Raw genomic sequence first — 11,632 nt, 5'->3', positions numbered from 1 at the left:
AGTAACTAAAGCTACCTCCCTGGATAGGGGTTGATTTCTAAATTCATAAAGGCCTTGAGAGCGCTGTTTTAATGTTGCGTGGGTGAAAGGGCAGAGGGCGGGACACATGGCTGTGAGTGGCAGAGTGGATCACCATGCGTTTGCATAATATAATATCACAGGAGTCCAGTCTGTCCCTCTGGCAGCAAGGAATGTCCCAGAGGCTTGGGCAGGTCTCCTCCTGTGTTGTTCACAGATAGGAGTAGAACAAGGGGCACTCACTTGTGCAGCAGTAAACCATCTAAACTCTGGTTTATCAAATCCCAACTGCACAGAATGAGAAGGAACAGCCAGGGCTTCCCTGGTGGCGCAGTGGTTGAGAGTCCGTTTGCCGATGCAGGGGACACAGGTCCGTGCCCCGGTCCGGGAAGATCCCACATGCCGCGGAGCGGCTGGGCCCGTGAGCCATGGCCGCTGGGCCTGCGCGTCGGAGCCTGTGCTCCGCAACGGGAGAGGCCACAACGGTGAGAGGCCCGCGTACCACAAAAAAAAAAAAAAAAAGCTAGGAGAGCCTTTTGGTGAAAATGTTAGTGCTGGTGGGAGGTGATGGGAGAACACAGGTAGCTCTTGGAGCCAGGATTCAGACGTGTGTCTCTGGTACTGTTTGCTGGGTGCCTTTGGTTTTTGGTGTGGGCATGGGAGGAGCCCTTAAAGGGTTCAGCCAGGGGAGGAAGTAACTGCAAGGACCACTGAAAACATCGCATGGCTGAGCTCTGGCCCCAACTCTGTCATACAGGGGCCAGTTGACCTTGAGCATGCCCCTCCACTTTTCCGACACCGTTTCCTCACTGTAAAATGGTTTAACAGTATCCTCACTGCTTACTTCACAGAGGGAGATGAGGGAATCAGAAGATGGGGTGAAAATATGCTGTCCACTGTACAAGAGTGAATAGGTTGTTACAATGGTGAACTTGCAAGTTTCCCTTGAATAACCTTCAAATGAGCTTTTTAAAGTGTAGGACTCAGAAAAAAAAACCCTCATGGAGATTGCTCCATCTTGTTTAAATGAGGATCAGATTGCTATTCTGGATGATGAATTGAAATTACCTGCAGAGGGACAGAGAGAACAGACTTCTTGTTGCCAAAGAGGAGGGGAGGTGGGGGAGGGATGGATTGGGAGTTGGGGATAGCAGATGCAAACTATTATATATAGAATGGATAAACAACAAGGTCCTACTGTATAGCACAGGGAACTACAGTCAATATCCTGTAATAAACCATAACAAAAAAGAATATGGAAAAGAATATATATATAAATATATGAAACACTTCGCTGTACAGCAGAAATTAACACAACGGTATAAATCAACTGTACTTCAACAAAATAAATTTAGAAAAAGAAATTACCTGCAGAGGGACTGAACTGCAAGTTGGAGACAGCCATTTGCCTTAAAATAACTATTTAAGAGGGTAGCTGGGATTTCTCACGTTTTTGTTTGGAATCATCAACCAAGAGACTTCTGATTCTGTTTAGGTTTCTGTGTGGTTAAGCTGGCCAACTTTTAAGGGTGGCTGCTATTATATGCCACTTACGGGCCTCCATCCAGCCAACAAAATGTGGGCTGCTCAGAACAAAGGGAATCACGCAAAAGATTGTCCAAGAGGGCAGAGCCATTAAAAATTCTAGTAAAAAGATGGTGGAGGGCTGGTGAGGGGCCGGTGGGATTCAAAGTCAGTTCTCCTGATTTATGCTCTTCTGTGTGCTTCCTTCACACGGCTTTAACACATTCCAGTATTCCCTCATCAACCAATGTTCCTGCAGTGTATTATGGTTGAGAAAGTCATGATTGGAAAGACTAAGACCTCACTAGAAATGAGAATTAAAGGGGAGGAATAAAAGCGATGACATATTCCTTTTCATATAAAAAAATAAAATGAATGACTAAATAAATAAGTAAATATTCTACGGGTATCTGCTCTACAAAGTATGCAAACCTGCTCTAGTGACTAGCACTTTTTTTAGCTGCTGAGGAAATATGACTGCTGCGTATTCACATGCACGGGCAGAGTCACTCCCAAACTCTGTGTGAGGGAGACTGAGCCGCTTTTAATGTTTTCCAGCCAATAAGGACTTTTTTATTATGGAAAATTCAAACATATGTAAACGGAGGCAACAGTGTAATGAACTCAGGTATACCCAACACTCAGATTCAACACAAGATTTTGTCACACTTGCTTTTTCTATTCCCTTTTTTCTTTGCTGAAGCATTTTAAAGCAAATATCAGACATTGTATCATATCACTCCTACATATTTCACGTTCAGTACAGCAACTAAATGCCTGGTGCACTCACATTTCCCCTTGTTTCCTTTTCAAGGCCACTCAGAAAGGTTTTGTGATTGTTTGTTTTGTTTTCTAAACCTGCTGTGTAGCATAAACTGGTTTTCCCTTTCAGTACTACTCCCCCATAGACATGCCCTGGACCATGCGGTCCAGAAGGGTATGAATTAAGAAATGATGCTGCATTATTCAATTTAAGAAGAATGACCCCAAACTCACATATCAAATAATAATAATAATAATACAAAGATTTGAACTCTGGGGTTTACAAATATAAAACAGAGCTATCTTTAAAAATTAAAAATAAAAAAATAAGTTTGGCAAAGAGACTTTTGCCAAACTGCTATTTCCTCTCGGTCCCAGCATAATTCAGTGGCGGTGGTATCCTGACTTTTATTTTTAAGTCACTTTGAATAGAAGGGAGATTGCTAAACCCAACCTCTAAGCTGTTGTATCTAAGAACCTTGAGGACTGAAGTCAGTGCTTCCAAAATAGCTTTCTCCATCTCAGCAGTGGGAGAGTTAAACTATTCTGAATTGCCATGTGTGAGAAGCCACACAAGCCCTTGCTTCTTGCTATATAACATATGGCTAAGTGGGAATTTTTCTGTAGGTTCTTTATTATCCCAGAGCCAATATGAGATTAGCTTTACAAGTTGGGTTATAACCTTTACAGCTTCTATGTCGGGGATCCGTTAACAAGATCATAAAGATCTTGCTAACAAATGAGGCCGATGTGCCCTGTGTTCAGCTCCGGTAATGACCAAATTGATTTTATCAGAAGTGTTTAGAAGGGCCATTTTAACTTTGCTATTGATTGCCTGACCTCTGCTGTGGGTACTGGGGTTGGTATGTGTTCTCCCTCCTCTCACTTTTTGTGTGGAGCCTTCCACTTTTCTCTTCACCTGAGCAAACCTTTCCTTCTGTGCCCCTAAACCGTCTCATTTAGCACTTGGCCCACCACCTATATTCCCCTTGGGCTCTCTGTACATTTCTGGAGGACTAAGCTTTGGGGTCACAATCGGTAAACTAGACGCATAGCTTTGGGGAGCCATCCTCGTTCACTGGACAGATTTTCTCGAGCTTCTCCTTTGTGCCAGGTACATTCAAAGCACTAAAAAGTTCAGTGATAAATCAGGAACACGAAGTTCCAGCCGGCAAGAGCTGACATTGTTGGAAAGACACACGTCAACTATTTAATAGAGTGTCAGAAGAGAAATAACTGTGAAAAGTAAAGCAAGGTGGAGAATGGGGCAGGGAACACAATTCTGGGTGAGCTGGTCGGGCAGCATCCTGAGAGGAAGTGGCCTGTGAGCGGAGATAGGAGTGGATGTGAGGGAGGACTTGGAAAATCTGGAGGAAAATTGAACCAGGCAGAGGGAGTCATAAGCAGAAAGGACTCACGGCCAGAGCAAGCTCAGAGCTTCAGAGAAAATCCAAGTGTAGAAGAGTGAGCTAGGCCAGGTAGAGAGAGGAGGACACGAGCTGGAGACCCAGGTGGGCTGGGTCGTGGAGGACCTGATGAGCCATGGAAGGAGTTTGAGCAAGAGGCTGACAGGATCTGATTTCGGTCTAGCTTAAGTTATGCTTCCAAATGATGTGGGTGGTCTGTTGAGGTGTCTTCTATGATTGTGGGGAGACTTGAACACAGCCAGGCCTCAGAGCTTGCAGAGCTGAGCGCCATTCTCTGCCCTGCTTCTCACTGGCCGGTTGACTTGGAACCAATCACCTAATTGCTCTTAGGCCCTAAAGTTCCTGAGTCCTTATCCAGGGAGAGGTACAATTTCTTAAGACTCTTCCAGATCTAACATTTGGTGGTTCTAAACTGTAAACGAGAGTTCCTTCCTAATCATTTGTATTTGTTAGGGTAAAGGCTAAAAGCTGCTGTAGCAAAGAGACCCAGCAACACAGTGGCCTCTATGGGGTAGGGATTTGCTTCTCTCGCCTGTGAGGTTTGAGCCAGTGGAGGCTGCCAGGGAAGCCCGGCTCATGAGCTCCATGGTCCTGCCTCCCAAGATGGCCCTTCCCCCATGGTTGGAACTGGGTGGCGGTCTCATGCAAGTTCCAGTCCACGGGAAGAGAGAGAGGGGAGATCTGGGCAAGCAGTTTCCTTCATTTCCTTTTAAGTGACATGGAAGTTACACACCCTCCTTCAGATCACAATTCTTGGGGACCACCTAGTGTTGTGACCATACCCAGCCCCAAGGGACTCTGAGAAATGCAAACTCTAACTGGCCCTCTGTCTGCCCATGTAAAATGTGCCTGCTGGGACTTCCCTGGTGGTCCAGTGGCTAAGACTCTGCACTTCCAATGCAGGGGGCGTGGGTTCGATCCCTGGTCGGGGAACTAAGATCCCACATGCCGCATGGCACAGCCAAATTTAAAAAAAAAAAAAAATGAAATGAAATAAAATAAAATGTGCCTGCCATGGAAGATGGGAGAATGGATTTGAAGGGGTAGCAGGAAAACTGCCACCTCCTGTTTTTGAAAAATTCCAGAGTACTGTCAAGATAAACTCTTAAAGTTTCCTGGACCTTTGTATTAATTTCCTGGGGCTGCTGTAACAACTTGCCACAAACTGGGTGGCTTAAAAGAGCAGAAATGTATTCTGTCACAGTTCTGGATGCTAAAAGTCCAAAATCAGCAGGGCCGTGCTCCCTCTGAAGTCTCTAGGGGAGAATTTCTAGAAGTTTCTCTCCTAGCTTCTGATAGTTGTTGGCAGTCCTTACCATTCTTTGGCCTGTAGCTGCATCCCTCCAGTCTCTGTCTCCATCTTCATGTGACCTTCCCTGTGTCTTCTGTGTCTCTGTATCCAAATATCCCTCTCCTTTCTCTTGCAAAGACAGCGATCACTGGATTGAAGGCCCACCTTAATCCCATATGACCTCATCTTGACTGCATCTGTGAAGACCCAATTTCCAAATAAGGTCACATTCACAGGTACCATGGCTTAGGACTTGAACATATCTTCTTGGGGGATGTGACTCAAGCCATTACAATCTTCTTAAGACTAAAAGAAGCAGGAAGAGAGAGAGAGAGAGAGAGAGAGAGAGGGAGAGAGGGAGGGCGGGCTGTGCTAACTGAAATCAAACAAATTATGACAAGATATATCAGTCTCAAAAAGAACCCATAGTTTGTTCCAAAGCTCAGTCCCACCTTAATGCCACAGTGCAAGGACATATAGGCCTTTTTTCATTCCCTTCTCTGTGGAGACATTCCAACGCATTGCTGTAAGATACCTTGCTTAGGTAATGGAGTTCAAGAACCATTGACAGCTTTCAGCTTTGCAGTGTGTGTTCCATTTGATGACCATAACAGCCCCACAAAGAAGGTATTCTTACCTCCATCCCACAGAAATTGAAACTGCAGCTCAGGCTAAGTAACTTGCCTAAAGTGAAATGACTTCACTGTTGGTGGTGAAGCCGGGCTTGCAGCCTGGGTCTCCTCTCTTCAAAGATCCTGCTCTTCACATGACATGGCTCTGAGTCCCAGTGAGTTCTCAGGGGGTACTGACAAAAGGGCTCACTCTTGTCTTGAGGGATTTGTGATCAGTGTCTGAGACCACACATGCTCTGCAGAGGTCTCCACAAACCCATGGGGGACCTGAATGCTAGAATGTGTTGACAGCACAATCAGATACCCTTAGTCATCAGGATAAACAAAACCTCTGTTAGGTAGCTAAAGGACACTTGTTTGCCCAGGAGTCAAGGCTTGTCCAACATCAGAGTCCAGGTTTCTCACTGCATTCTAGAACATTATACATTGAACTCAAAAAGGCTTATTTTTCAGACCTTCATCAGCATGTTGATTGGTGGTTCAATTACTACTTTACCAAGTCCAATTGACCCTTGAACAACATGGGTTTGAATTGCACAGGTTCACTTACAGGCGGATATTTTTCAGTAGTAAAAACTACAATACTACACAGTCCAATGTTGGTTGAACCCATGGATGTGGAGAAACCATGGTTATAGAGGGCCAACTATAAGTTATATGTGGTTTAACCCTGAGTTGTTCAAGAGTCAACTGTATTATGAGATTGCCCATCACCATGGGGCCCTCCTATAGTTGCCAGCTATGCCATCACACATATACTAAAGACTTCAGATAGAGTTCCCTGGAGTGTGTAATGCAATTAGTAGTTGCCATAGGAAACTGGGTCTCCTAATGGTCCCAGAGAGGTGATGATTGTGATAATAACCGATACTAAGTCACATTTCCATTCATTATTTCATTTTAATATTGACTTTTCTTTCTTATTGTTAAAATCTTATTTGTACAGCTTTATTATAGAAATTTTAAAAAAACATAGACAAAGAAGATAAAATACTAATCATTCATAATTCCTCCACTCAGAGATAACCAATGTCATTAATCTTGTGTATATTTTTTAGTCTTTTGATTTCCTTAAGACATCTTTCTTTGCGATTAAGATTTTTTAATTTTTTTAAATTATTTTATTTATTTATTTTTGGCTGCGTTGGGTCTTTGTTGTTGCATGCGGGCTTTCTCTAGTTGCGGTGAGTGGAGGCTGCTCTTCGTTGTGGTGCATGGGCTTCTCATTGCAGTGGCTTCTCTTGTTGCGGAGCATAGGCTCTAGGCACGCGGGCTTCAGTAGTTGTGGCACGTGGGCTCAGTAGCTGTGGCTTTCAGGCTCTAGAGTGCAGGCTCAGTAGTTGTGGCACATGGGCTTAGTTGCTCCGCAGCATGTGGGATCTTCCCGGACCAGGGCTTGAACCTGTGTCCCCTTCATTGGCAGGCAGATTCTTAGCCACTGCACCACCAGGGAAGCCCGCGATTAAGTTTTCATCATTTTAATAATGGTAGGGTATTCCATTATGTCAACATACATCGTTTACTTAACTCTTCCTCTACTGTTGACATGTGAGTGGTTTCCCCCCTCATGTGTTCCTTATAGAAACAATGTTGTGATGAAAGCCTGGTGTTCATCCATAACTACTTCCTAAGCCTACATTTCCAGTGTTTGCATTGCCAGATGAAAGGAGAAAAAAATTTTCTCTTGTTTCAGAGATGAGGAAACTGAGGCTCAGAGAGATGAAGTATTCTGGCCAAACTCACACAGCTGGCAAGTGACAGAGCTAGACCTGGGATCCAGTTTTTCTGACTCTAAATCTCATATGGGAGAAGAGTTTCTGCATCTAATTATCACACTCGATAAATTCTGTGAATGCAAAGTAAATGCCCTGGCAACTACCTTCTTTTCTTGAATTGTCACCCAGCAGTGGTCAATCCAGACAAATTGCCAAAAATTGTCATCAGAGGAGAGTGGAAAGGCTATAGATAGTTGATTTAATTGGACTTTTCGTCTTTCTTCTTCAAGATGATAATAATGTTGACATTTTTAGAAACCTTTACAGACCCTTGGTATCCTGTACATTCCGGAATAACTGAAGCCATCTCTCCACTTCTAAATACTTATTTGATACCCCAGTGGATTCTGGGGCTTTTAGTTCACCCTAGTTCTGAGAGTAGAGCTCATTTCCTCCAAATTTAGAGCCAAATTCCCCTTGTTTCCACTTCAACAGATTCCCTCTCCTTTCTAGGTGATTCAGCACACGAGTGAACCCATGGAATTGTTTCCTCCTTTGCCATAACTAGTATACCCTTGCTTTATCCTTGCTTCTGACATCAGTAGCAGACTTTGGTTTGGGATGGCTGCAGACCAGGTGAGATTTCTTCAGTCATTATTTGCCTTGATCTGGTATGCTGACCAGGATCCATGGTCCATGAGGTATGATTATGTTGAGTATACAAGGACATAACATGTGAGGAGTATCCATATACAAGGACATAATAGATGAGAAGCCTGACTTGCTTTGGGCCCCCAACTCCATAATCTTTGGGTCATCCTTGTCCAACCAGTTCTGGTAGCTTTGATTTGGGGCATTGAAGCTAGAGCCACGTGTTTGACAACATCCAAGCATGTCACCTACAGATCATTCAAGTCCGTCCCTGCCCTATTAGTAGCAAAGATAGACAATTTCAACAGATTTCAGAGGCATATAAGTAAAGCGTTTCCTGGAAAAGCATGGTAAAATATGTTGATCTTTACCTGAGTTGGATCATTCACTTATAAATAACTACTCAATTCCAGAAGGCTAAGCTGGAAGTGTTAATAGTTGTCAGTTCACATCTCTGCCCAGAGCTCTCCAAGATCAAATTTAAGTTAACCAAGTAATATCTAATGGGTAACTCCATTTTCAGGATAGAGACTTGATAAAAGGAAATCAATGTGAAAGAACAAAGATTCTTATTATTCTTACTGTCCATTAGTGCTAATCATACATTTGGCACCAGCAAGCCATAAGTGGAGAAATTACCCTCCCTAGGTATGGACTTTTCATAATGCAGTGAATAGTCATCTCTAAAAGAGAAAGTGGATGTTTCCCAAATAAGTTTAGTCTCAAAATTTCTTTCTAGGATAGACTGATGGTCTCTTGATGTTGCCTTTGCTGGGGGACCAGGAATGATGTTTTGTGCTTGGAACTGTTTTGTCAAAGATAAAGGGAGGACTTGAAAGAGTGTATAGCTCTGTCCTGCCTGCCCAAAACTAAAAGGTATTTCTGGGCACATATGTCAGGAAATATGACCTAGAGATGGAGTGCAATCATAAACATTTTTTTTTTAATTCAAAAACCAGAAAAAATTTCTCTTATTCATTCCCATAACCACTTTTCAAACTAAAATTAATTTTTGTGTGTGTTGTAAAAAGTACCTCGATTGGTAAAGGAGCTGAAGTATTATCATCGAAACAGCTCAACCTAGGCTCAAATCTAACATAAAAGAAACCTCACGTTAAAGTATAATTTATCTTCATAATTAGTATTTCTAAATGACTTTTAAAGGCTTTTTTTTTTTTTTTTTCCTGCAAAAAGCTTTATTGTTTCCATTTGGTCCATGGCTTGGGAGAGGGCTCCAGTGTGGTTAACAAGCTGCCTACTGGCCACAGAGCGGGGCTTCAGGAAGAAGCCCTAACACCAGAGGGGCTCCTCAAAGGCCACTGGGCTCCGGAGGCTCCTAGTCGTGCTTGAGGGTGAGCCTTTCGAAGAGATACTCGCCCAGCCCAGCCTGGGGACCAGCAGCCTGTGGAGGTTGGTCAGGTGGTCACCCATCTTCTTTTTTTTTTTTTTTTTTTTTTTTTTTTTGCGGTACGCGGGCCTCTCACTGTTGCGGCCTCTCCCGTTGCGGAGCACAGGCTCCGCACGCGCAGGCGCAGCGGCCATGGCTCACGGGCCCAGCCGCTCCGCGGCACGTGGGATCTTCCCGGACTAGGGCACGAGCTCGCGTTCCCCTGCATCGGCAGGCGGACTCTCAACCACTGCGCCACCAGGGAAGCCCCACCCATCTTCTTGATGAGTTTCATCTCCTCATCTAGGAAGTGGCTCTCCAGGAAGTCGCAAAGGTGAGGGTCTGCACGGGCACAAGCCAGGGCATGCAGATCGAGAAGGGCCTGGTTCAGGTTCTTCTCCGTCTTAATGGCGGCTTCCATAGCGTCCTGAGTTTTACCCCACTCATCTTGATATGGCTTCTGCAAGTCCTGGAAGAGGGCGCGGCCGCCGCGTTGGTTTTGCATTTTCAAGAGACGCTCGGTGCTCTCGTGCTTCTCTCCGGCCAATTCGCGGAAAAAGTGGCCCATGCGCTGCAGAGCCACATCGTCGCGGTCGAAATAGAAGCCCAGAGAGAGGTAGGTGTAGGAGGCCCGCAGATGCATGTTGACCAGGCGGTTGACGGCGGCCTCCACCTCGGTGGAATAATTCTGACGAATCTGGGAGCTCATGGTTGATCGGTAATAAGGAGTTCGGCTCAAAAAATGGTGTTGGCTGGTCCCGGTGACCGAGGATAGCTGAGTTGCTGACTCCGAAGGTTGAGGGGTGGTCGGAAGCTGGAGGAAAGGGCGACCCTGGGTCTGTTCCGTCCAAACACTGTTGAAGCAAGAGACAGATCCGGGGAACCGCTGAGCGCAATCCTTTTAAAGGGTTTTTAATGCAATTAAAAATGTTTGATTGTCGTAATGTTGCTAATGTTTTGATGCCTTCCTAGTGTTGCCCTTGGTCCCTGCAACCCTGGCACATAATTTATTTCTCTTTTAAGTGAACCCTAAGCATTAGTGTCCATTAAGAATTTTTAAAACAAAGTCCAGAGATTACTTGGAGCACTTTCAATAATATGTACTGATTATCATTAATAGCTCTTTTGTCCTAGACAAGGACATTGTTTTGTAACATCATTTTGTTTGGCGAGGCCCTATTCGGGCTGTGTTCCTGATCTGAATCCTGCACTGATTCTCTCCTTGACAGTGTGGAATAGAGCAAGCTCATGGGACAAGTCAGGACTGGGGCGAGCAGGGACACAGGCCAGCACAAAGTGATAGGTTTTCTTTATGAAACAATTGTTAGCCATTCAAAAAAAAGCCTACATGCTGGGCCTTGATTCTTATCTCATGTTCTTACACTGCATATAAATTGCTGTTTTAACTACCAGCTCCTTACAATGAGGAAGTGAAAGAGAAGGACAGGAGGGAACAGGTGGACCCAGACGATCTCAACCTTATCACTGTGTTTGTTGGTTTTATGGCAGGACGGGGGTCTAATCTTCCAGATTTTAGTCTGAAAGTTCTGCCCTTGCTCTCAAACGTTTATTTACCAGATTATCCGTCTCTGTAACAGCAAGGCTCTAATTAATGGGTATTGCCTGTCTTCACCCAAGGGGTAGCTCTCTGTTTATCCAGTGCAAAGTATCTGCAATTAGAAACATCTTTAAAAGGAAAGAGACACTCTGCTATGTGTCCCACGTGAATGGCCTTATTTAAGTCTTACTATAAACCTAGCACTGAGAATTTTATCCCCATTTTATGGGTAAGGAAACAGAGGTTCAAGAGTGGTTAAGCCATTCTCCCAAGACCACGGCTTGAATAATGGGCGTCTTATTTAATGCAGGCGTCTTGTGAGGAGGGAGAATAAATCTTGCAAAGGCCTTCGTATTTGGAGCCCTCCTTTTCTAGAAATGAAATGAAGAGTTAGTGTTCTGGGGCTTGTGTACATGCATGTAACAAGCTGGCCCATTACAGAACAGGTTTTGTTAATTATCATTCAGCACCTCTCCTTCTCCCTGCCACACACACTCACTTGAAATAGAGAAACACTGATCTATTTAAAAACAAAAAGAAGAAAAGAAAAACTGCACAGTGTTCTTATTTTAGGTATTTTTTAATTGAAGTATAGTTGATTTACAATGTGTTAGTTTCAGTTGTATAGCAAAGTGATTCAAATATATATATATAAAAAACATATATA

General features: G+C 44.0%; 1 protein-coding gene across 1 annotated transcript; it reads right to left on the bottom strand.

Annotated features, from left to right (window-relative positions):
• Positions 1 to 9,153: 9,153 nt before the first annotated feature.
• LOC309957276 (ferritin light chain-like) lies at positions 9,154 to 10,231 on the bottom strand. The gene has a single exon (XM_082832446.1). The coding sequence runs from the start codon at positions 10,114 to 10,116 to the stop codon at positions 9,436 to 9,438; it is 681 nt and encodes a 226-aa protein (XP_082688572.1). The 5' UTR covers positions 10,117 to 10,231; the 3' UTR covers positions 9,154 to 9,435.
• Positions 10,232 to 11,632: the final 1,401 nt, after the last annotated feature.

This window comes from Leucopleurus acutus (genome assembly GCF_964270905.1).
Source record: "Leucopleurus acutus genome assembly, chromosome: 1".
Classification (NCBI taxonomy): domain Eukaryota; kingdom Metazoa; phylum Chordata; class Mammalia; order Artiodactyla; family Delphinidae; genus Leucopleurus; species Leucopleurus acutus.
The sequence above is the reverse complement of the archived record's forward strand: the minus strand, read 5'-3'. Positions and strand labels throughout refer to the sequence as shown.